Source organism: Natrix helvetica (genome assembly GCF_964273705.1).
Source record: "Natrix helvetica genome assembly, chromosome: 1".
NCBI classification, from domain to species: domain Eukaryota; kingdom Metazoa; phylum Chordata; class Lepidosauria; order Squamata; family Natricidae; genus Natrix; species Natrix helvetica.
This window is the reverse complement of record NC_138548.1, coordinates 195,700,526-195,727,220: the sequence shown is the minus strand read 5'-3', so window position 1 is coordinate 195,727,220 and position 26,695 is coordinate 195,700,526. Positions and strand designations below refer to the sequence as shown.

Sequence of the window (26,695 nt, the reverse complement as noted above, 5' to 3'; positions counted from 1 at the left end):
TACTTATTAAAATTCATAGCGTCTTTGCTTAGCACAAATGAAAGCACATACCTTAGATAAGCAATAGGATACATGATGTATTACTGACCAGCCACTATAAACCCACTAGAGAATGACAAAAGGTCCAGGTGTTATATCACTATTCCTTTCAGAACAACATTGCAATAATTATGAATTCAGGTAGTCCTCGCTTACCAACCACCTTATTTAGTGACTATTCAAAGTTACAACAGTGCAGAAAAATAGCCTTCTGCAACCACATGATCGCCGGGGCTCTGGGCAGTAATTTTCCTTTTTTTTTAAATTCTGAATTTGTAAATAATTGTCCATGAATAGAAAATATGCATTCCAATTTGTAGAAAGATGCCGGGTTTAACTTTATATCATGTAAAGGTAGCATCAGCTGCTCACTTAGGGATGCCCTGAACTATATAATTTTGGCAGGGGGGCCTAAATTTATGCATCCAACTGTATTCACTGTAGCAACTGTATCGCTACAGCTGTTATGCTTGCGTTGAGAATCTGGATTCCAACAGACACAGGTGTTCAGCTAGGCATGCACTTCATATGGAATGCTTACAAGACTTGGTCACAGAATCTCAGTGTCAAGCTTGACGACCTCACAAGATATTGGATTGTTTTTGCTATCCTTACTGCCTATAGTTCAAAGGGAGTAAGTTCACCTTGTTGAAATGCTATTAATACAACATACCTAGACTGTTAGCCCTACAGTTGCTAATCAGCATAATTTGAAAAATCTGTGCTAAATGAAATTTAGTCTAGGGTAAATATTAAAAATGTGGGGTTTTTTTAAGTGAAAGAAGGATTATTCATGGTGCTTAATAGATTGATATATTGTGTTAATTTTTCTGACCTATTTTTATTCAATTGTAAGGGATTTCTGAAGAGGCAATATTATGTCCAGCAAAAAAATGGTGAACCTGTTGGTTCAATGACTGGATAAACATCATTTTCCTTGAACTTTGCAATGGCTCCTGGGTAAACGCCGCAGCATTAGAGTATTAATGCTTAGTAAATTGTGGTGGGGAATTTGATCAACCTCAAACCTGCCTAGAAACACCAACATTTGGTCTGTGGTCAGGACATTTCACACATATACATGATCTGCGGAGAATAGAGAGCTCTACACATCTTCAATGAAATTACATATACTTTTATTCAAACATTACGGGATTAAGCCCTGATTATAACACTTAATTTGAGCTCTGGCAAACAATGTTTTGGCATAGACAAGTGAAAGCTCCCTGATGGTTCGCTTGTAAAGGTAGTTCTATAGTTATGACCAAAATGGACCCAAAATTTCTGTTGCTAAGCTAGAAAGTTGCTAAGTGAGGTTTACCCCATTTTATGACATTTCTTACCACAGTTGTTAAGTGAATCACTGCAGTTGTTGTGAATCTAGCTTTCCTATTGACTTTTTTTGCCAGAAAGCCCAAAAGATGAACACATGACCCCGGGACCCTGCAACAGTCATAAATACATGCCAGATGTCAGGCGTTTAATTTTGATCATGTGACCATGGGATGCTGCAACAGTTAAGAGTAAAATATGGTCATAAGTCACTTTTTTCAGTGCCGTTAACTTTAAAAACAGTCACTAAATGAATGGTTGTAATGGTTATTCAGCAGTCATGTTGACTGAATCAATTCTTATGCTTGCTAAAGCAGTTTTGACTAAAAATGGCATTCCTCCCATAAAAAGAGTTTCATCATAAAAGCCAACTATTAGTCAGTTTTAAAATTCTGGACTAATATTTCCCAAATTACACAATTCCAAGAAAGGAATATTACAATTGCTATAAATTATGCAAATCAAAGAAATGGATATGACTTACTTCGTTCATACTTTGCACACTTCCTACATTTATTCTGGCAGTTATGTGAACCTTACTTTGTTCCCAAAATTCATACTGAACTGGCAAAAACTGTAAGAGCTCATTGCTGCCCTATCCCCTAAAAATTGAGGGGAAGGTGTCAATTGTACCACAAAATCTACAAGTGCCAGCCAATATACTAAACAATACAGAGTTGCAGTTCAGCAACATCTGGGAGACAACAGATTTCTTGTCCTTGATAATATATTCATTCCCATTCCAAAACTGTAAAGGGCTCCTAGACCTGCAGGTGTGTATGTGCAAGTACAAGGGTGTAAACATGAATATTAAATTAAACATACCAACAAAATGAGACTGAGAATCTTACTATTTCACCTATTTTGTGAATTGAAAATACCATATTCTTCGTAATATGGATCTCTATGTTCAAAGACTTTGCTTTTCTCCTTTGAATTCATCCTAACTTGGCAAGCTCTATGGCTTCCTCCCATTAATGGTTTCTTTCTACACTAGTCATTTCATGGTAATATACTATATAGGACAATTCTGAATCTAAGGGAATAAGATTGCTAGAAAAAAAGCAACCATGATCCTCTGGTAAACTGTGCAAACCTAACAAGCACTGTCCGCTACAATGATGCAACCCACACAAGCTGTAACAGGTGCACGGGGGAATTAAGAGTAGGATTTCCAGAAGTCTGAGTATACTTCCAACTCAATGGCAGTGATAATTACCTTCTGGAAAGGGAAATGTTGTATTCTCCTCCTTACCAATATGGATTTGCAGACTCCAGCCACAGCTTGGCAGGCTGCTGAAGTGGGGAAGTCTATGGGCAAGTTGGGCAGGCCCAAGATGGTCACAAGGGGCAGCAGACCCTTCTGATTCACAAATTCCTGGCAATGGTCATCTGTAGTATTATTGCTGAGGATCGATTCCACAAATTTCATCTGGGGAAACAGAAAAATGATGGGGAAAAGGGGGGGGAGAAGAATCAAGCTTTTTACAGTTCTACAAACTGCTGTAAATTCTACATCAAGCGGTATGGAAAACATAACAACTTCTTAATTCAGTAGTTCCTTAACCGATTCTAGAATATATACTGTCAAGACCAAGTCCACCCAACTTTTGAAATAGCAAGAACATTAAGACCAAAAATAAGGTTTTGGGTCAAGACAAGTATCAAAATCAAAATAGAAACTTGTAAAACCTCTTCTATTTCAATATTTGAAGCTACAGTAATTTAAGGTTACCTTACAACTCAACAGCAGAACCAACACAGCAGTATTATTTTAACAAGTATTTGAGGTAGCTATTACATCTTTGAACTCCTGCCCTGTGATAGTTTGAAAATCTTAACAAGTATTTTCATAGCAATGTTACAGCAGAAAATATTACATTTTTTCATAAACACCTTGGAAAAATATATGCTAAGCTCCACCTACTGTTCAAGAACTTACCACATTAAGGATGTAATCCATGAGAGGAATTGGTATCCGTTCTTCTGTCCCAACGACCCTAGAAAGAGGGAAAATTACGATCACTGCAAATCTTCCTTTTTTTTTTTTACAATGGATACGTGTGATCTCCTACACTCAAATTTTAGATTTTATGCAACGCCTTCTTCCATTAAGGTTTTCCAAAGAGATAGAGTGAAAAAAGGGCAATAGAGTGAAAAGGACTGTTACTCATCAAGCCTCTTTTAACCCAAAATATCCATAGGGCAGCTCTGTACTTGGGCTGCGGCAATAATGTGCCAAAAGCGGCATCAAAATGACAAAAGGCATCAGGACTGAAGCGAGGGGGGGGACGACAAAAACAAGAAAAGGCAATGGGAGGAATGAAGCAATACTGCCCATTTTGGCCAGAGGCCTTGAACCAGATTAAAAATGGCAATGTGGCAAGATCCATGAATGGTCGACTGCCAGGCGCCATGGAGTTCTGCAGCAAAATGGAGCCAGGCAGGAGAGAGAGCGAAGGGGAAGAATCGGAGAGTGACGTAAAGAGCATGCTCCGTACAGAATTTGGTCGGGAAAAGAAGAAAATGCCTGATGTAAGCAAGGAGGAACCAAGGCAAATGCAGGGCGGGGAGGTGGGTGAGCGGAGGATATTGGGGCTACTCCAGTCCCACTAGGCACCTGCCACATGGCAGCAGACAAGCCAAAAGGAAATCCGGCCCTGCTACTTCAGCCAGAAGAAACATGGCCTCCCTCCCTGAAGCTGAGAAGTTTAACTGTTTCTAGTCCCTAAAAATATAAATGTCATACTTCTACTTTCAACAAGGGCAACAAAAGGATTGCAGAATTTAATTCAAAACAATGTTTTGTATTAATGGGGAAGGCAAAAAAGTATTGAATCCAGGTTGCCTTTAAGGGAATGAACTAGTTATAATTTTTAAAAAAACTGGGAGGGGAGGCCTCTCCCCCCCCCCAAAAAAATATTCTGCTTTCCTTTCCTTGCAAAGCACCATGATGTCCCTGAATTAACTGACTTCAAATGCTGAACACCAGTTATGCATTTTCCCCCAGCCTCACCCAGGAGGAGTTGATGGGGTTAAATTGTCCCATAGACAGACCATTTCAGAGTTCAGAAGTTTACAAAGAAACAGCTGGCAGGCGCTCAGGAGCTGTAGGAGACTTTGCCAAACAAACAGTGAGCCAAGACAGCCTCTCAGCAAGGTTCTCACAAGGTGAGATCAGGGTGCCAGAGAGCAGACGCACTCTGCTAAAAATGCTTAAAGTGACATTACATCCCACTCCATATGTTGGCTCTGGAAACTTTTTGTCCTCAGAAATATCACATTTGCTGTGTTATAGTTCCCTGAAGTTCTATCAGTTCAAATCACTCTAGTTTTTTTTTCTCTACAAGAAGTATTATGAAACTTCAGCCTCTTATTCATAGAGCTGCTGAAATTTTTCAAAATGTTCAGGAATGCATATGAGCATCTCTTCTGAACTGCCAAAATAGCCATGTATTTTTCTACATACATGTGGAAACATAACTTATTTTCCCTGAAAATAAGACCTCCCTGGATAATAAGCCCAATTGGGCTTTTGAGCGCATGATAAGCCCCCCCTCAAAAATAAGCCCTCCCAAAAAATATTGCAACACAGCAGCAGCCATGAGGTGACCATGCTCACTGCCTCCTGAACCTCAAAATTAATAAGACCTTCCCAAAAATAAGGCCAAGCGCTTATTTCGGGGGTCAAAAGAAAATAAGACCCTGTTTTATTTTCAGGGAAACACGGTAGGAAATGGCGCCTGGAGCAGTCAAATGAGTCTAGGGGAAAAGTCTGCATTACTTTAAAGTGTAAAAAAGGCTTGTTATTTATTATACTACTAAAACAAAAACTATTTGGAAATTAATGTAATTAGTTTTGCTTAAAAGAGAATTTGTGAGAAGACATTCTGTGACCATAAATAATTCAGTGAACTTATTTTCCCAAGACTAGCCTGAATTAAAACTTGTCATGGTATACTCCACTACAAGACCATTCACATTCATAGATGAACATGCAGCCTTGAGGCTGGTTAGCTTCCTGAAAGTCCCCTCCCATCTTTTAATTAGCTTTTAATGTCAACTTTAATTACCTTTGCCTCTATTTTAAATTTTAAGTTTGATTTTTATGTTAATATTTTACTTGTACACTGCCTAGAGTCCCTCTGCAAGGAAGATGGGTGATTAATAAATGTGGTGCTGGCTGGCTGGCTGGCCAGACAGACAGACAGCTGTGCAAGACATTAGCATTACATTAAAAAGAAATGACCACTCTAAAATAATTTATTTCCAGGACAGAAAAATGTGGCACTTGTTGGCCCGACAAAGATATTTTTGCTTCTATTTCACATAAAACTCAGACTGATGAAGAATTTTGTGAAAGTGATGAATAAGGAAGGTGAAAGCTTTTTGTTATTTGAGACGGCTGCTTTCAAGAATAACTGATGCCAAGATTAAGGAAGAAATCTTTGTTGGTCTACAGATCAGTTATATCAACAACAACAAGCGCTGAAGGATCTGTTAGTGGGGCCAGAGAAAACACCCTGGAAAGCATTCAAGGACATTGTTCAGAATTTTCTTGGCAGCTACAGAGAATCAAACAATATTCAGCTGGTTCACAATTTTTTTTACAGGAAACAAGATCATGAACTACAACATGCCACTGAAGATTCATTTTCTGCAATCATCCTTGGACTTCTTTCACAAAAATCTAGGTGCAGTAAATGATGAATATGGTGAAAGGTTTCATTAGGACCGTGATGGTGAACCAATGGCATGCGTGCCACAGGTGGCACACGGAGCCATTTGTTAGGGCACGCGAGGCATTTCCCTGTCAGCTCCAGCGTGCATGCGTGCGCTGGCCAGCTGACTTTGGCCTTCTTTTGAGGCTGTTTTTCACCCTCTGGAGGCTTCAAGCCTCCGGAGCGTGAAAAAACAGCCTTAAGGCCAAACCGGAAGTCACTTCCAGTTTGCTCGTAGGGCTGTTTTTCGTCCTGCTGAGCCTTTAGGAGGCCTATCTGAAGCCTCTGGAGGGCAAAAAACAGCCCTATGGGCCAACCGGAAGTTCAGGAACAGACTTCTGGTTTGCCCGTAGGGGTGGTTTTTCGCGCTCCGGCGGCTTCAGGGAGGCTCCTGAAGCCTTCAGAGGGCCTCGGGGAGGGCTGTTTTCGCCCTCTCTAGGTTCCTAGAAGGAGGGTGAAAAACCATGCCAAAAGCAGGGGTGGGGGGGAGCGCTGGTCACGTACACATGCACGGAGGGGGGGATGCACCCACATGCGCGCTGGGTCGCACGCATAGCATTATAGGTGTGGCATGCCTGCGTACGACCCCCCTACGCTCCCCTTGCTTTTGGTACGCAAGCCAAAAAAGGTTTTCCATCACTGCCCTAGGACATTGCCACAATGGAAAATTGGTATCAGGTAAACATCAATGCGGGTTAACTACTGTTGGACATTGCAGTGAGATATATCAAACACTGAGTACAAATGAAAATCTGCAGCAAAACACTTTTAGGACTGCCTGTTGAACTCATGTAGTGTCATTAAATACATCATAATCATTGAAAGTTAATTTGATATTTCTCAAGATTCCTAAGTGATACAATGAATGTGAAATTATATTTGTCTTGATTTGAAAACATCTATTATAATCACCAGAAATTTTCCAAGTACAATTTTTGAAAAAAAAAATGTTGTCCAGTAGAATCAATACTGACTTGATGGTACACAATCCATAAATAATATTTGACTGCACTTGAACAATATACAACCAATTAGCAGTAATACTTGATCAATGTGCTAGCCTTGCTCACAACTTTTAAAATAAAAATTGTCACATATTCTTCCTGGAGAGGAGAGGAAATGCATCTTCTCCTGAAAACCTATAACATACTAAAGGTAAAGGTTCCCCTCGCACATACATGCTAGTCGTTCTCGACTCTAGGGGGCGGTGCTCATCTCCATTTCTAAGCCAAAGAGCCAGAGCTGTCGAAAGACATCTCCGTGGTCATGTGGCCAGCATGGCTAAACACTGCAGGCGCACGGAATTTTACATGCTTTTAAACTGCTAGGTTGGCAGAAGCTGGGACAAGTAACGGGAGCTCACTCTGTTACGCGGTGCTAGGGATTCAAACCGCTGAACTGCCAACCTTTCTGATCGACAAGCTCAGCATCTTAGCCACCGAGCCACCGCTTCCCTTCCATAACATACTACAGAGACCTAAAGAAGGAGGAGATAATTCACATTTATTTGCAAACAGGGATCCACTGAAAAACAGTGAAATTTATTTCCTAATATGCATATGAATGATCCTGATACAGTTGAGTAAAAATCTAGTCAGATTTGAAATCTAACTAAATTATCATCATACCATTAGGCTTTGTTTTGCCCAAGAGATTTTTACATTTTCTCCTCAAAGAAGAAAAAGAAATAAAGGATCAATTTGCTGTCAGTATAATTGCTTTTTGTCCTTTTTTACAAGTTGTCATTTCAAAAACATTTGAGAGCTATAAAGCCTGAGCAGGCAAAGGCAATAAATGATCTGAATTTGTGTATCTATGTAGTCCAAATTAAAGTAAAATGGGGAAATAAGTTAGAAAATATGTATCAACACTATGCAGAAGCTGCAACTTCCAAAATCAGTTCAGAAATGGAAGCCTCAAAGCATCTATCAGATCTCGAAAGGAAACTCAGATTCTACTTAGTCTCCAGAAGATGAAGTGCACATCTTTGCTCTTCTAATTTAGATAGCACTAGATGATAACCTGGCGTTGCCCAGGTATTTATTGATAGGGGGGAAATGTTCGGACCAAACATAATTTCTAATGTTGAATGTTCTCTCTTACCAGAGGGAGCCCCCTTGTGGAGTACTGTAAAGCCATTACTGTGGCAACTCCACTGCGTTTTACAGTAGAAGCCATTTTAAGGAACAACAGGCTGTATCATAACAGAACACCCCCCAAGGGGTGTTAGGGGTGTCTTACCCCCACAGTATTTGTTTCCAGAGAGTAAGTCATCTGTGTACCAAGCTTGGTTGAAATTACTCAAGGCGTTCCAGAGTTATGCTAGAACGAACACATACACACACACACAGTCAGATAGATAGATAGATAGATAGATAGATAGATAGATAGATAGATAGATAGATAGATAGATAGATAGATAGATAGATAGATAGAGCAAGATATCTTGATATCAAATTCACCAATAATGATTTTTTTTCAAGTAAAAATATGTCCTCTTCTGAAAATGGGATTAAATATTGCAGCCACAAAATTTGGAGATCCACTGCAGCTGTTTCAATTTGTGTGTTTGTTTTAAGAAATAAAGAAATGCATAAAGGCTACCCTATACATAATTTATTTCAGTGTGGGTAGCATACACAAATAAATTTTTTAAAAACAACCAGAATTAAACCAAAAAGAAAAATAAAACCAATAAACAATCATAGCATATCTGAACATTTAAAATATTTATATAGCTGCCTATCTTATATTGAATAACAAGCTCTCACTCAAACTCATTTCAAAAGGCAACCATAGCAACAGAGAAGGCATATTGTCAAGATCTTATTAAACGACACTATCTCAGAGATGGGACTAGGAGCATGTTTACTCTTTATGACTGAGTGATATAGACAGAAATAATCAGAGATAAATGGTCCTACAAATAGCCCAGCCCTATGCCATCACCTGAAAACCAATACAGCTTCCCAATCCAAAGACCACCACTGGTCATCAAAATGTGTAACCACAGTGCAGCCTTAGCAATATACTCCAGTTTGAGACCAGACTGAAAGAGCTTCAGATAATCTTTTTCCTACAGTGACCTTTGAAAACACAATGCAACCATCTTCTCAATAACCCTGTCTAAAAAGGTTAGAAATGGGGCAAAAACTATCCAGCTCCATTGGATCTAACAATGACTTCTTGACGAGAAGCTAAACCAACACCTCTTTCAGAACTGGTGGGACCATCCTCTCTCTTAGGGATGCATTCACCACAAGGATTCAACCTCATTTCCCCTCCCAGGATCCTTGACCAACCAGAAAAGACATGGATCTAGGACACAGATGCTGTGGACACTGATAGTCCTAAAAACCCTGTCCACTTCCTTAGAACTAACAAGCTCAAATAACAGGAAATAGAATTACACCATTCCCCAGTCAAATTCACAGAATCTGTGAGAGTTCATCTAACAGATGACTACAATAACCATCATTGCAGCCTTATAGGTGCCTCCCTGGTCCTTCCCTACCCAGAACTGACTAAAATAAAACTGCTGATTAGGATCTGTGGACACAATAAATGAAGACAAACACTCATATTTCATCCCTTGTTAAACTGTGAGTCTCAGGAGCTCCTTAATTCATTTGGAATGCAGCATTAAATGAAATCCCAGGTATTACTTCAAATGTTTAATGCCCTATTCAGAGATAACCCACATAAAATGCACATACTGCTAACACATGAGTGATCTTGCACATTTTTTGTTTTTGCGTACTGGACTGGACGGCCAATTTTATGCACAAACTTTTTTGCCATAATCAGCAACTATAATAGTAGATAACCTGAGACAAACATGAGGCTCAGTGGAAGCTGAGTATAAACAGCTTATTCCTATCCTACCTTGTAATAACCCACTACTTTTCACATTCGTCTTTTTCAAAAGCATTTGCCTTTTGGCATGAAGTTTTTGTTGGAGGGGGAAAAAATTCTGAACCCCTTAAATTCCCAAGCATAACTTCAGAGGTTTTCTGGAACCTCATCAGAATTTTCATACACAAAAATTACTGCCCAATTTCTTGTCAGAGAAACCTGACTTCCATCCAAGCTGGTAGCCTGAAAGAGCAGAGTAGGATATATTTGGCCATTTTGGAAAACAAGCTGTCACATGCTGTTCCTTTTAGCATCATTTACTCACTGTTGACTAGATTCTGCCTCACTCTGCTGTGTGGCATTGAAGCTTTGCATGGCTTGTACTTCTTCCTCTTCTTCATCCTCACTGGAAGCCTCCTCAGCTGCATGACTGGAACGAGGTGGAGGAGCAGTAGTTGTTCCATCAGCCTTCTGAATTGAGGGCTTTTGGCAAATATACTTGGGATCTCGGCCCAGGTTACAAATCTCTTCCAGCAACTGTAAAAAAGTGTATATAAACATGTTGGCACTCTTTCTACCAGAATAATAGTACTGTATTTCAAGTTAGATATTTTTAAAAATAATCAAGTAACAGATATAAGTGCATACCTTGAGAAGCTCATTGGGTCGACAGTTATAAAACACAGTGCTGTATAGAAAGGGACATTTTCCTGGCCTCTTACCTTAATTATGGCTGTGGTAGCATCTGTCTTGAGCGTGGGCTGATGTCTCATGAGCTCATCAACAGCACTTCCAAGATTGGAAGCAGTATCTCCTAGAATAAACATGGGAGTTGGAATGGGGGATGCAAGATATATAAGCATTTTTAAAGAACTGAAGTCGCTACATGAGGGCATTATTACAGTTGCCATGAATCAGCCCAACCAAAAGGCAATAGTTTGAATGGTCAAAATGTATAACTCAGTAACTCTAAAGCAGGAGGCTTACCAACAATCAGATATGACCACAGTATTTTAAGATGGATTACTGCAAAATGCTCTATTTGGAACTGTCCTCCAAAACTATTCACAAATTTCAATTGTAGCAACCTGCATGCTACAGAAGTGAGGGCCCAGGAAAGCAACATATGTGGAAATTAAAAAATGGCTGCCTTTCCTGAAGTATTAAAATTGCCGTCTCCCAAAAAATAAAAGTGGAAACATATTCCTTTCTTTTTTCTAGGTGAATGGCTAAACTTTTAAAAATTCCTAGGTTTGAATAAGTAGACTGTGTTGTAACAAATTTTTATTCCCTTAATATTTTTAATGCTGTTTTTTTGTAATTCTATGGATTATTCACAGAAAAGTTGAATATAAGTATTTTAGCTAAATTTCATGGGGACTCATTAGTGTGAATGCAGCAGTAATACATATCCACAGCTATGGCATCATATATCTTCATGCCTATCCTAACTTAACCATATTAAAAAAAGAACTCTAAAAATTTCTTTCTTCAAGCCTTGGGTTAGACTGGGTGATTCTATGTGTAAGGCTGCTTTTTAATGGGTGCTTTTTTTAGTATTAAATGGTGATTTTTGTTTTTAGCCGCATCCTAAGTCTTATGATATGAATCACTGTACAGTTGGGCAGCCTTACAAATTATAAAAAGAAATATAATTCCAGCTATCTTTGTACATTAGAAATAATAGCATTGTCGGCCCTGGAAGCAATCTTTTTCATTGGAGCTTCAGGGCTGCCACATTTGGTGCCTGGGAAAACGGGAGGGGGGATAACAAGGAGTGGTGAAGAATTAGCCATAACAACATTCCTTTCTCGGAGTCAAGGGCATTCGGCCTGCACCTGGATGGAAGTGACTGGAGGTTGTCTCCAGTTGGGACGGTGAATTGATTGGACCATGTGATGGACCTGTGGGTGCAGGGGATGGATTTTTGACTTTCTTTTGGGTGGGGAAAATCCAGAACTCTCGGACAAGCATTTTCAGCCTTCTATGAAACTCCCTAAAGATGGCTGGTACTCCAACACAAAATGGTCTGCTAGATTCATGACTGGGTTCATATACTGTACTAGGCAATAATATGATTTCTTTTATTTTGGTTTAGTGAGTTGAGTCAATATAGCCACTTGAAATGGCAGGCTCAAGTCCCCAAGGCCCCAGACCTTTCCCCCCACTATTTTCAAATCTTCCTTCAACTTCAATTACAATAATTTTCTGCCATTCTGAGCCAGGAAACATGTGAAAAGTATACTTCCTTATAAAATTCTACATTAAAAGAAAATTCCAAGCCCAGGGGGGAAAAGAACCCACTAGATTTTACCAGTGAGACACCTGCCCATTAAGGTCCTCTAGCCCTCCAAAAACATTAGGTGAGCCACTGCTCAATTTAATCATTCCAGCCAACTGCCAGGATAAGACAAATTGTGACTGTAATGAATTATAGTTCCCAATTTATACCATTTCAAGCCACAGCATTATGATCGTAGTTTAACACATCTCCAGCACACTATACGGCAGAAGTGGAATATACCCTCACTTCCTCTTTATCTACATCATCCAACATCAAGCTCACTAGGCAGTGAAGCAAAATTCCTAGCATAATCATTCTTCAATTGAACTTACCAAGTGGATCTGAACTACGCCGCCTCCTCATTGCAGGGAGATAGTCTGGAGAGAGCAAGACCTTGAAGAGACGCTCAAAAGGCTGACACTGAACAAAGGATTGAAGTCCCCGGGCATTCAGGCACAGAGCACTGAAGACATTAGGGAGAGAACCCAGAACTTCCCTAGTTGCAGGGACCTGTCAGGAGAGACAGACACAAAACAGGACCAAAGGGTCATCATCTTACAGTCATGCTACGCAAAGTACATTTTCAGTGAGCTCCATATTTGAGGTTGTGATTAATATAAACACACAAGACTAATTCCATTTCTAATGCAGTCTATCTTTACAAAGCATCCCGAAAAGTGGCCTGACAGAAAAAATTGGAAGGGAAGCACTTTGTTGTGCAGAAGGAAACACGCTTATATGCAAAGTGAAAACAGCAAGAATTTGAAAAGCAGCAGCTTTATGGGACCCCTTAAAGTTATGTCTAGCTACCTAGCTACCTACTTAAATATGAATACAGATTCAAAGGTGGAAATTAGGAAGTAAGGGTAAGAATGAAGAGGCTGAATGCCAGGCACCAAACTCATACATGTAGAGTTCAATAAAGTATAAGAAAGTGTACTTTATTATATTCTGCTTATTATACAGGAATCTCCCCAAACTGTCAGTCTCAGCCTGGGAACAGATAGGTAAGGTTTTATAGAGCTTAATGGAGGTCAATTCTGAATCTGTGCAAGGACTATGCTTAGGCCTCTCTTCTGCTTGGCCGGGTGTTTCCCAACACTGATTGAGATAAAATGGGAAATTATCCAGATTATTTTTTCCCCTCTCATCTTTCTTCTACAGTTTGAGAACAAAGGAAATATGTTTTAAAATGATGTATTTGAAAATATGAGCTTATTCATAATATGCATAACGAGAGTACCTTCTAAATATTAGAACAGCATCATCCAATTATATAAAAGCTTATTATCCACGTTCAGTGAGCTCTTTTAAATAAATTCCAGAAATAAGTGTTATTCCAATATTTCTAAGAATTTTCCAACATTTCAAATATAAAAGAAAGCAATATTTTACAGAAAACCAGATATAATCCAAAAGACACTTACATCTTTAATAAGGAGAGCATGCAGCATGACGTCTGTTAGGCCATTGTCCTGTAGGGAGGACAGCAGCGAAGGCTCTTGGAATACAAAGACTGTTACCACCTCAGTGGCTGTCAAGAAAAAGCACAGAATGATGCAAGTCATTCACAGTTCAGATTTTCTAGGCAGAAAAGGAATCTTGGCAGCCAGGCTGTAAGGCATCGTCTTAATTTAGCACAGCCCAAGGAGAGAAATCAAGAGGAGTGTAGACTGATGAAACATGCAAGACACAAAATTCTTTATTAAATGTAATCATACCTACCGAGTAAAAAGAGCGAGGGTCCATAATATTCTGCATTGCTGATAATATGTTTCAGAGAGGTAGGCAAAGAGCCATCCATCACTGCAAGAAGAAGAATGTAACAGGCCAGCCATACAGTTTAGAAATCATACACAGCATACGTACTCAGAATTGTATATACTTCATTCAAAATTCTGCTCCAGAAAAGTACTATTTTATGACCTAAAACTTCTTATTGCAAAGCATATTTTTATGTATTTTTTATTCCACCATTAAAAATGAGAATCAATTACATATTTTGCTAGTCATAAAACTTATCAAAACTTTAGCTTTCCAATTATATGGAATATCATTCAGCAAGTTCTTTAGCTTCAAGAATTGATCACTTCTACAGCTTTCATGATAGAAGCTTCAAAACGGATACTAGAAAACTCAAGAATTCATTTTCTCACAGTGGAGCCAAATATAATCAACAAATGGAAACACCCCCCCCCAAGGGAATAGCTTCATTTTTGTTTTACTTATAGTTATATAAATAAAAACAACTCTAAATGGTATACAAAAGCTAGACACAGCCAATGCAACAATAATTTTAAAAAAAAACAATAATACACAATAAAATAGGTTTAAAAAAACATTCCTGTCACCATGAGCGCTAAAGCAGTCATCCCAAAAACCTTCCAGAACAGCCAAGTTTTTAGGAGCTGCCAGTGGTCATAAGAATGGAGGCTTCCTTTGTCTGGCAGTATGGGTGGGCAAGCTGCTCTAGAAAAGGGAGGCATCCACAGAAAATGTGGGGCTGCACTTGAAGAACATCCAGAATAGTGGTGGGATTCAAAATTTTTCACTAACGGTTCGGTGGGAATGGCTCGGGTGGAGACATGTGACTGAGTGGCCATAGCCAATGTGACAGCACTCACGCCCACTCAATCACATGCCCCCCACCTAGCCATGCCCACAGGAAAAGGTAGGAAATTTTTTAGGATTTACACCTATCTACCCCCGCCCTCCCTTCGCTAGTCGCCCCCATTTCCCCACTTCCTCCCCCACCACCGCCTCTTTGGTTGCTTACTTTTTGCAGCGGCTGGTCCAGTCCGGAAGACAGGCTGACCTGAGTTTTCGGCGGTCCCCAGCCAGCCATCGTTGCTGGGAAGCAGCTGGCTGGCAAAGAAGCCTCCCAGCCGCTGTATCTTTGCATACTGGCTCTCAGAGGTCGGTGGCTGGCTGCAGGCTGCTGGAAAGTCCTCCGGTCGGCAAAAAAGCAGCTGCAGTCGCTGTGATTTTGTTCGATCATGCGCATGCACATCCCATTGTCTTGCAAGTCCGCTTGGACTTGCAAGGCAATGGGATGCACATGCACGAAGAAGATGGCGGTGACTGCAGATTTTTCAGCGGCCTGCAGCCAGCCTCTTTGAGAGCCAATATGCAAAGAGGAGGCGCGAATGGCAACCAGATAGGTGGGTTGAGCAACCAGCAACATGGGGACCAGTTCGGGGGCATGGCCAACCGGCCATTGCTACTGGTTTGCTGAACTGGGCAAAATTACTGCCACCAATTCGGGCGAACCGATGCGAACCGGCTGAATACCACCTCTGATCCAGACACTTTAGTTTCGCCAATCAGTGACCTATAGCAATTTATCTCACTATTGCTGTGGGAATTGCATTGGCTACCAGTTAAGTTTCTGAGTGCAATTCAAGGTATTGATCATCACCTATAAAGCCCTATATGGCTAAGAATGGGTAACTTTGAGACTGCCTGTTCCTTATAGATTCTGCTCACCCGGTTTGACAGCACAGAATTCTGAATATGCCCAACTCTGAAGAAGTAGATTAAGAGGAAGCAAAAGTATGAATGAACATGCCTGCTCTAGATAATGGGGCAATTGGTGCACCAATCTTAGCTGGAATGGATTAAGGTCTTCATGGCCACAGCCCCCGCCTGCTGTTCCAGATTTTATTAAGGTAAGCTAATAGTATTTATATGCAACAGTGACAGAGTATGCTGTCAAAGAACTCAAAGGAGCCCTAGGTATTAGGGAATCTCACCATGACGTATGCCATCTGAGAAAGCTGGGTCTTGGATGGCCTTTTTTAGGAAGTTCAACATAGACTTCAGAAGTGCTGCTCGTTGAGGGATGCACTGGACTCCTGAAATAGGGAGATCAACCAGAAATGAAATCAGTGAATAGCAAATATTCTGAAAACAAAGCAATTTTCTGTAAGAATCATTACACACCACTTCGGGGTGAAATTATGGTGTTTGTGTTGCTGCTGCTGCTGCTGCTGCTGCTGCTACTTGGAGTGGTGGCATTTGAAGCTCGTGTTTCAACCACTACTTCCTGCCGATTCTCTCCAGAGGTGGAAGGCCCAGGGCTACTTTCCATGGCTACATCAGAAACTGAAGATATGAAGTTGACCAGTTTGAACAAAAATCTTATGACACATTTTGACATCAAGAACTATGCACATCAAAAAAAAAAAATCTGGTCAACACCCATTAAAAGGACAATTAAAAGAAATTAAAAGAAGGAGTTTTAAGGAGGGAGGATACTTTGCTCTACCCCAACTGTTGGGGTATCAGTCCATCTAAGATGTCTATATACAACCTTTTCAGACTGAGGACTCCACATGACTTTTCAATACAGTAGCCAACTCCAAAAATGACAGAGCCAGGATAAAATCTAAACTGATTCTCTTTTAAAATAAATTAAATGTATAATTATTCACCAAGCATGTCATGATTTCTCACTTTTGCCTCATTTAAATGACAATTTCATATGGAAAAGAGGTGCGGAGTTTATCTTCTATCTTACAATTCAGATGGATTTGTTTCATTTCAAATGCAATTTTAGAGATGGTGTTATGGAACTATATATTTGTTTCTAATCTTGTTTCATTTTAAAATGTATTCAGTTGAAACCACTTAAGAAAAATATACTGAGTTACAATTAAAATAAATAAAACTGTTTCATGGATGCTGTCCCCTAAATTTTCTTTGTTTAGCACAATTTAGATACGTTAATAAAAGAAATAAGTATCATTAGGAGGTTTTTGCCTTCTACGTCTGTCTCCATCTCTTCACCCTCCTGTGTAACAGTGGAAACAGCAGGTCTCTGGATCTTTGGTTTGATTACAAAAGGACATTCCCTCCGACATAGGTCTGCTTCATGCTAGAAAAGAAGTTACAAAAAGACAATAATATGTGAAAGTTGAGAAACTGCTATACTCCGAAACAGAAACATATGTAATTTTTTGATTATAATGACAGACTTCAAGATCAATTGTATTACAAATAAGTATTGTGTCACCACTAAAAAAATGAAAAGTATACTTATTAAAAGGCCAAATCCCTAATAAATAAAAAAAATCCTACCTCTAGTCGGTAGATGAAGATAGAGAGGCCACTGTGAGACTGGAAGGCTGCCATGTCTAGGTTTGTGATTAAATCCACAACACGGACTGCTCTGGTCACAAAAGTGATCTGGTCCTGTTCATCCCCCAAGAACTTGATCACCTAGGGAAAACAAGGTTTTGAAGACATATCTCTAAAACTGACTGACCCACTCATTTAAACACCAGTTTTCAATATTAATAAACATTCAGTGCTCTAGAAGAAATACCATCTTCTCCCCAAGATAATCATGCACCAAACAAGTCAAAATAACAAGAGATGCCTAGAATGTTAAAGGTAAAAGATAAAGAGTGAAGCTGACCAGACAAAGATAAGAGCCATTTTGAGCAGTGAAAAACCTCCACAGCTCGTCTTACTATATCAACAGACAGCTAATCAGCAGTCCTATTTCAGTGACCAAACCCCATAGGGAAAAAAGGGGCCAGGGGAGCACTTGCAGAGCTATTGTGAGAAATATTCTCAGCAACTATTGGGCAAAAATCACTCAACTTTGCTTAGAGTTGGACTCTAGCAAGGGAATGCCTGAGCCTTGTCTGAGCTCAATTATCTGGGAAGACCATGAACCAGTCAACACTGCGGGAATGACTTGCAACTACTACTTAAGGAATTTGTGGCAGCCATGGAAAGGGGAGGGGGGGGGTTGCACAGATTAATCTTATGCACCAGGGTGAGGCTGGAGCCCAGTGATTGTGACTCTTTATGTACTGGGGACAGTTGTTTAGGGCACTGGGAGTTGTTTTTGGATTGCTGGTTTTTACTGTCTTTTTAAAGTTTTTAATCACCGTTAGTGTGAGCCACCCAGAATCATGGCACATTAAAAGCAGCCATATAAGTCTCTTAAATAAAACAAATGGTTATGATCTTCATTTTAACTGTACGTCTATGGGTTTATTATTGCATTTTATCATACAAGCTTTGATAGTAGAAAGTAAAAGGTATATTATTTGGTCAGTTGACAATACTACCTATTTAATTCTTTAAAAAAATAGCTACCCTGTTTCCCTGAAAATAAGACCTCCTTGGATAATAAATCCAATTGGGCTTTTGAGCGCATGCACTAAAATAAGCCCTCCCCGAAAATATTGCAACACAGCAGCAGCCATGAGGTCACCACGCTCGCCACTTCCTGCACCTCAAAAATAATAAGACCTCCCCCCAAATAAGGCAAAGTGCTTATTTCAGCGGTCAAAAGAAAATAAGACCCTGTCTTATTTTCGGGGAAACACGGTAATATATAAAAATCAATTGTGACAGATAAAATCAGCAAATGCTTTTAAGATTGGGCTCTTTTTATGTGAGAGAGTATCTGACTTAAGCTAACTGCTCTGCCTCACAAGCCCAAGACTTTAAACAGCCCAAATTACATAACTTGGGGAAAAATTCCTTTAATTGCTGTTCAAGATTTACAAGTTTTTTAAGAAGTGAGAAAGGATATGTGCGTACACACAGAGAACACTGATACCCACACATCACATTCTTTTATATCAGCATATCAGAAAGAATGTGGTGCAGAATTTTCATTTACTTTCCTAACTGAACTTCACAAACAGAAAATGTTACCTTCAGTAAGGCTTCCATCATGCCACACGAGACAAGAGCTTCCCCTCCTGCATCATAGCTCGCCAAGTGATATAAGAATGAGAAGAGTGCTGTGGCAAACTGGTGGGGATATGGCTCCATAGAGGGATCTAAAGAAAGGGAGAGGGAACACCATTACATATTCCAAAATTTAGCAAAAGATGTTAATTGCTTCTAAAATGCACAACTACTGACCAATCATGGCCTGTATACAGTTCCGGACTAGTACTGGTAAAAATCCATGGTAGGAAGCTGTTCCAGTGCAGTCAATAATACTGCTGAGTTTTGGAGTCCGTTCCAAGTGCACAATGGAAGTTAATGTCCTCAGTGAGGCAGCTTTAATATCCTGTCAAGGAAACAATGAGACATAGATAGGTATATAGATTGTGATTACCTTATTTTATAACATGAATTTCAAATGTTCCCTATTTGGGGAGGGGGAACAAGAGAGGGAAAGGGATGGATGAGTCACTAAGTAGATAGCTAAAACTCTTTAACATGCAGGAAAGAAGAATCAAAACCCAGTATCCATTTTATCAAATTTCAGAACATGATTTAAAAATGCCTCAAGGAGTGAATCATTTGGTTACACTGGAAGAGCAGAATACAATCTTATATTTTTAAAAAGTCAGTCAGCTGTTAACTTCCAGAGCTGCTAAGTTGAATTGCAACTGCTGTAAAGGGCTATTAACTAATAAATATTAATGATACTGGGTTTGTTCTCACGGTACAGATTATTTTAAAGTGAATCCTGGATCGCCTTTTTTATTTGCCTTGCCCTTTTCATTTGCTTTAAATCATCTGTGTATTTGGTTTCTGATGATAAATAATTAAATAAAGCTGGAAACATCTAAGAAAGTCAATAATCACTCAGTCTAGTCCAGTACCAATTGAGCAGCAATTTTTCTTGCCAAAATTCAACTGAATAGACTTACCATTAATTGTTTATCTGTAATTTGCAGCACATCCACTAACTCTTCTATCAACCCATTGTATAGTATGCTATTGGCGGATTCCTGCAAAGCATTTGAGTATACTGTGGAAAGAGAGGTAGGCAGTTAACAATTTTCTATTTCTAAAATAAGGATGGAGAGAAAAAGCAAATCCAACTATTACTTCAACTGAGTGAGTACTTTTTACTTATAGTAACAGAAACTTTTATTTTTGGTGCTATATATCAGCTGTTTTCTATCAGATAATGCAAGGGAAAAAAGAGGAAACAGTGTGATAAGTTTTATATATTTTTGTCACACAAATTTAGCCATGAAGGAACACAGCAAATATATGAAGTAGATTTTAACAACCAACATTTAAAAACTCCATTAAAATGGGCACCCTAGTATAACAAAAACAAAGAGCAAGAATTATACACCTTGAAACATAGAAGCTTTGTATTTATTCTTCAGATTTTCTCTTCTATATTATCCTAACAATTTCACAAGACGCCACTGGCAATGTTAGACACCATGTGATGTTTGATTGGCAGGAATTATTTTTTGCAAGTTCAGGTGAGTTAGCAAACTCTTTAAATAACTGTTTGGAACTAGCAATAAACTGTAGAGAATTGTAGAAAGCTGAACCCAGTTGTAGTAAAACATATTGTATTATTCTACTAATCTTGGGTTGGGATAACATCTTACACTGCTGCCTTGCAAAAACAGATTAATTCTTTTAGTTCTTAAATTACTACTCCTCTTAGATATATCAGTAAGAATATAAGACTGTGAGGTTACAGCAATGCTCATAAATATGAACTTGTAAATCACTTTTTTCAATACTTATATAACTTTGAACGGTCACTAAACAAACCATTGTAAGTCACAGACTACCGGTATCAAGTGAGAATACTATATACTCTATGAGATTACCTTAAACTACTAAAATACTTACAGTGAAGCTAGAAAGTCTACACACCCCGGTCAAAATGCTAATTTTTGAGTTGTAAAAAAAATCAGATCAAGATAAACCACTTCAATCTTTCCTCACTTTTTCCCCCCAATTACATTTATAGCAGTACACAATTAGTAGTTCAGACTGGCCACATGGATGATCTCAATACCAAGAAAAATGAAAACTGCCTGTTAATGACTACAATTGAGCTCAAAATTTATGTCTCGGTGAATTTTGCCCCATTCTACAACTTTTCCTACCATAGTTAAGTGAATCACTGCTGTTGTTAAGTTAGTAACATGGTTATTAAATGAATCTAGCTTCCCCTTTAACTTTGTTTGTCAAAAGGTCGCAAAAGGGGATCAAATGACCCTGCAATACTGCAACCATAACTATGAGTCAGTTGTCAAGCATCCAAATTTTGATCACATGACCATGTAACTTTGAACGGGTCACTAAACGAACTGTTGTAAGTCCAGGACTACCTATACTTGGGAACTTCTCCCATTCAAGTCCCCAGATCTCTCTGTGCATTTAGGTCAAAGAATGTCTGTTTCAAATTTTGCCAGACATATTGAAGTACTTCTCTGGGTTGGGTTTTTTTTCCCCAATTGCTCTATCAAGGTAAATTTCTAAAAAGCAGCCTAGAATCTGAATTAAGTTTCTCAAGTTGAACCATTCCCTAAATGCATAAAAGGGCTATTTTAAATTTACCTACTGTTCTCTACGCATAAACTCACATCTTCAATCCTGGCATTACTCAGAATAAAATAAATAAATAAAATGCACCTGCTAATATCCTCACCTAATATAGAAATGGCATGCAGTCTGGCTTGGACAGCTTGCAACCGCTTTTTATGATTGGAAAAGCCATGGGCCAAGCGAATGTGTGTAAACAGCAGCATCTACAAGAAAATTAAATTGCAATGATTTTATAAGCACCACACATAATCAGATATATCACATACCATCAAGAACTACCATCTGACCCTATAAATGTGAATAAAGTATGAAACAAAATGGCATGAAGTAAAATTTCAATTTAGCAAACCTCCATTTACCAGACTTAGAATGCAATGGTCAAAACTGCTTCCATACAGATATTTGCCTTCGCCCCAAACAATGGCAAATGTAAATTTTAGCCAATTTGTGTTCAGATTTGGATGAAACTCACATTTTTTTTCAATAATTTATATACTGATGCCTTTTATGTTATATTCCTGCCAATTTATAATATCTGTGTAGTGATAAACAGCAAAAAATAAATGCAAATAACAAATCAGTCCCTACGGACTCCTTCCTCTGAATACTCAAGGATTTACTTTACATCATTGCATTGAAAGGGAATGATCTCTCTCTTTACTGTTTCCTGATATTCCCCAATAACCAATATTACAGGTACCGAACAAACAAAACCTATTTGATTGTGAGCTCACTGTTCTTTGTAGAATATTTTGACATATAAGAAATTCAAAATATCATTGTCACTCTCAAGACCAAGGATATATAATTACTTTAACTATCTCGTATAGTTTCAAATATATATATTTTGTCCCGCTCAATTTGATCTCAGGCAGGATAATTCACTCATTCTCTCCAATGTTGAAAACAGAGGCCAGGATGGGCTACAAGCAATAGAACATTAATGTAGGATTTGCAAGTCATAAAGCGCCCCTTCACACTAAGATAATTCCAATTACAAGGAGGCTCAAGATTCTCCGGTTCTCAAGATTCCCTGGTACGTTTAGCTTCTTCTTATTGTCATTCTCATTCTGCAATAAATTCGGATTATCACCGTGGAAAATTATTCATTGTACCTGTTTATCCTTTGGGATACTGTACATTTTGGTGAGGGATTCCATAATTTCAGAGGGACTTTCTGAAATCTGAATTGAAAAAGCAGCAGCAACTTAGAAGCCATCAGTACAAAAATGAAAATTTAAAAACCTACTTTTATACAGAAAGCTAATTTACCTTATCAAGTTGTTCTATGTGGATATAATGTAGTGTGTTGCTGGTAGTCTGAAAACAAAAGGATGTTGGAAGTCAATTTGTTGGAAAACATGGCATATTAGCAACTATGGTCTTGAACTTTTTAAGAAATCACCAGAAGAGGTGAGGCTTTGGTTAACAATCAGACTTGGCATTTGTGTGGCATTCAGACATATTTCAAAATGGATTACTATGCTGGCCAGCCCTATTTGAGAAAAATGCTACCCCATAAATCCATACCTAGGGAGGAAATTTTCAGGAAAGGGTAATAAGGGATAAGTTTCTTTACAGGTATGCAAAGGGACTGCCTGGGAAATGAAAGAGCCGTATTTCTGCACTGAAGTACTCCAGGAATTTGGGATAATATCAAAAACTATCAGCTGTTCAGTTTTTATCCATACTTTCACAACTGGCGATACTATGGAAATATACTCGCAGGGCCATTTAAAAAGTGAAAACAGCACAGGAAAGCAAACTCTTCCCAAATAATAGGACAAATAAGCAATGTTTCAACACCGCTGAACCCCTACTATTGTTGTTAACCTCAAGACTAAAAATCAACATACCTTCTCATACCTAAACTAACTTCCTCCATCTTAGTATTCACTCAGTGGCAAGAAAGTTCCCCATTTCTCTTATAGATTGGTTATATCCCTTTTTAATGTGAGTGGATTTGTATAAGTATAATCTTTATTGTCATTGTACTTAAATACAACGAAATTGTTTGCCGAATCTTGCTCCCACCCATTTCCCAGAAAACCTTTCAAGAACAAGTCTGTAGGAGACTCACCCTTTTGTCCACTTTGACTTCGGCCCCTGGCTCTGCATAGAATTCAAAGTGTAGTGTAGTTGCACTGGGAGGGTATTTCTGTGTACAGATCACAGTATGGAATCAGAATACACCAGATGGCAAACACCCTTTCCAAAAATCATATCCATTTCTCTCTGGACTGGGGGAAGGCAAGCAAAATCTGCTGGTTCAAAGGACAATGCACCCTGAAACTGAACTGATGGACTTGCCAACAGGTTAATATCACCACCCACTAATTCTCCTTATATTTATGTGCAAGTGGGAGGAGGAAGAGGATTAAGATGTAAGAAGTTAAGATTAGGTATGAAGACATGGTGATGCAGAGGGACCCCTGCCGATATCTCAAACATCATACATAAAGATGTACCAAAAAGAAATAATGACTTTTAGCAGTCCCCAACAATATGAAGAACAATATGCCCAAGATATAGAGCCCTGAATCTCCTAATCCCTAAAATAATTTTTGAAGCCAATTTTTAAAAAGGGGTTCAAAAATGCCTTTTAATGTCATGGTAATAAGCCTCTCAGGAAAAAAAAATTGTTCCTTGGAGCATCCATTTCTGTCATTCTCAGTGATCACTACAGCAGCAAATTAGAGTGCTCTTTAAAAATGAATTGCTTCCTATTTTGAGACTTAAAATAATCATCTGCTTTGATACAATAGTAGCTGTACCATTTGTGCTGAACCTGGAAGAAGATGTAACTTCTCTACGGAACAACATGCTAAACATACTATTGCAGACTGATTCTCATCCACAAAAATACCCATTGATTTTGTCTACAACATGTTTCACCTCAAAGAACAGCCATTTCAAAGCTTAACACTATTCTCCTCATTAGAAAAGCAACTCCAGCAATTTCCAAATTCCTAAGATTGCAAAGGTGGGATTTCTACCAATTCAAGGAATTAAAAAGAGCTACAGGGAATGAAAAACACCAAAAAAAATCTACTCAAGAATATTCGAAGTGCCTAAACGTCCTATATTTTGCACTGCTCACCCTCAAAAAAAGAATATCACATATACCAACAAACGAACTTTCAGTATGTGAACACTGGGGTCAAAGTCCCTTATTAGCTTATGGAAAAACCCTTATAAATCCCACTTGGTCACTTTTATTTCGTATGTATGTATGTATGTTCCGATGGACTGTCCATTAGAAACACCAGCTCTGTTTTCCACAATTGCAAATACTCATGTACTTGAAAAAGCAACTATGAATCAAGCCACCAAATGTAGTGCCAGAATAGTAAGGGAAGGTCAAAATGCAAGACTTACCAGCATGTGCAAATCTCTACAACATTCTGCAAGGCCAAAGCCATTCTCCTTGCCACCCCAGCTCTACAGGACAAAAGGATGAAATAATTAAAAGTGAGCTAATTCAAAAAGAACACTAATTCTAGAAGTAAAATTCAAATGCATATACCAATATATTAAATGGTTAAGTAAAAATATTTTGGTCTGCTTGTTTACTGCTGCATATAAAAAGAAAGTCATGATTGTTCGTTTTCATTTAAACCTCATGTTTCGTTTATATTGCCCTTTTGTCAAAACTAAATGACAAGTTCTGGATAATGCTCAGAAAGCTTACACTAATTAATCCTGGCTCCCAAAGCAAGACACTACCAGAATTTGGAAAGATACCTTTCCACATGGTCAAACACAAAAGAATATGGACTACTATTGAATGCAGAACTGTCAGAGAGACTATGCAAAATTTATTTCAGAATTTCAGGGAGGCCATTTTAGACAAATCATGTTTTTATTCAGTAATATTTATCTTTTTCTATAAAAAAAACAGGAACATGAAAGCTCTGTATACAAACTAAAATCAAAGGTATCTTGTGTTCATTTGCCCTCAGAGGTACTAGAAGTCTGGTGAATCACTGGGTATGGTTCATTCATCATAGTAAGGCATAGAGTGATTTTGCTTTTTGTTTAGTGTGACATATGACCTCACTTATTATGGGCAGTTCAGCATCCTCTTTATTTTTAAAAAAGTTTTTTCAGTATTTTGGGGTATTTTTGCCTTTTCTGAATCCACTTTGTTCATTTGATAATATTTGTTCCATGAACTGACCATTATCTTAACTCGAAAGTGAAACAAGCACAATTGTTCAGTAGTTTGAGCATTTCTTAGAGCTGCCCATTCTGCTACTGGAATATAAATCGGTACTTCCTAGTCTCTCTGCCATTACTATGTTTTCCCTATTTTCTCATAATTGTAATTAACTGTATCAAAGGTATTTTTTCAAGGGCAACCAGACTTTGTTTTTCCTTGAAGACATTTTGCTTCTCATTCAAGAAATTTCTTCAGTTCTGATGACTGAGAATGGCCTTAGACATTCAACTGTATCACTTTGTAAGATTTTACACAATATAAGATTTTACACAGATTTTTCATCTACTTGTTAGCAATATTTTCTAGAACTGATTTAACTTGTTTCCAAAATTTCAGGTATTTTATTCAGTGATCAAACTTCAGTATGTATCGCTGCAGTGGTGGGATTTACATTTTTTTACTACCAGTTCTGTGGGGATGGGCATGGCTTGATGGGCGTGGTTGGTGGGCATGGCAGGGGAAGGATACTGTAAAATCTCCATTCCCTCCTCACTCCAGGGGAAGGTGACAGCAAAATCCCCATTCCCTCTGGATCAACTGGGACTCGGGAGGCAGAGAATAAATGGGGGCGGGGCCAGTCAGAGGTGGTATTTACCGGTTCTTCCAAACTGCTCAAAATTTCCACTACCGGTTCTCCAGAACTTGTCAGAACCTACTAAATATCACCTCTGTTTCACTGACCTTGGAATTCCATCCACCACCAGCCCACACACACACACCTCCGGTGGATCTTTACCTTGCCTTTTACCATGATCATTTCTATACAAAAATATCTTGTTTCCTGAAAATTTTCTTTAATAAATGAGAAAATAAATATCATTTACATTTGACTATTATCTTCACTTTCTGTACATTGCTTATATAGATATAACTTCCTGCCTCTTCTTGCTCTCAGGAATTCAGTGTTTAGTTCAGCTGATTTTCCTTGTTTTTTGCTTTCTCTTTCTTCAGCTC

General features: G+C 38.7%; 1 protein-coding gene across 2 annotated transcripts in view; it reads right to left on the bottom strand.

The window, feature by feature from the left end:
• The window catches only part of HUWE1 (HECT, UBA and WWE domain containing E3 ubiquitin protein ligase 1), a 121,173-nt gene that overhangs the window by 51,373 nt on the left and 43,105 nt on the right, over positions 1–26,695 (bottom strand). The window contains exons 7-25 of one of the 2 annotated variants that reach the window (XM_081941708.1): positions 24,898–24,960; positions 23,600–23,677; positions 22,792–22,839; positions 22,635–22,703; positions 21,623–21,722; positions 19,863–19,963; positions 19,123–19,273; positions 18,910–19,037; positions 17,311–17,451; positions 16,993–17,107; positions 16,174–16,335; positions 15,984–16,085; positions 13,957–14,037; positions 13,659–13,765; positions 12,564–12,741; positions 10,670–10,761; positions 10,273–10,484; positions 3,314–3,371; positions 2,591–2,803 (exon numbers count right to left, since the gene is read on the bottom strand). In XM_081941708.1, coding sequence (XP_081797834.1) covers positions 2,591–2,803; positions 3,314–3,371; positions 10,273–10,484; positions 10,670–10,761; positions 12,564–12,741; positions 13,659–13,765; positions 13,957–14,037; positions 15,984–16,085; positions 16,174–16,335; positions 16,993–17,107; positions 17,311–17,451; positions 18,910–19,037; positions 19,123–19,273; positions 19,863–19,963; positions 21,623–21,722; positions 22,635–22,703; positions 22,792–22,839; positions 23,600–23,677; positions 24,898–24,960 — 2,199 coding nt within the window. The remainder of the gene's footprint in view (positions 1–2,590; positions 2,804–3,313; positions 3,372–10,272; positions 10,485–10,669; positions 10,762–12,563; positions 12,742–13,658; positions 13,766–13,956; positions 14,038–15,983; positions 16,086–16,173; positions 16,336–16,992; positions 17,108–17,310; positions 17,452–18,909; positions 19,038–19,122; positions 19,274–19,862; positions 19,964–21,622; positions 21,723–22,634; positions 22,704–22,791; positions 22,840–23,599; positions 23,678–24,897; positions 24,961–26,695) is intronic. The other variant, XM_081941709.1, reaches the window with a different exon arrangement.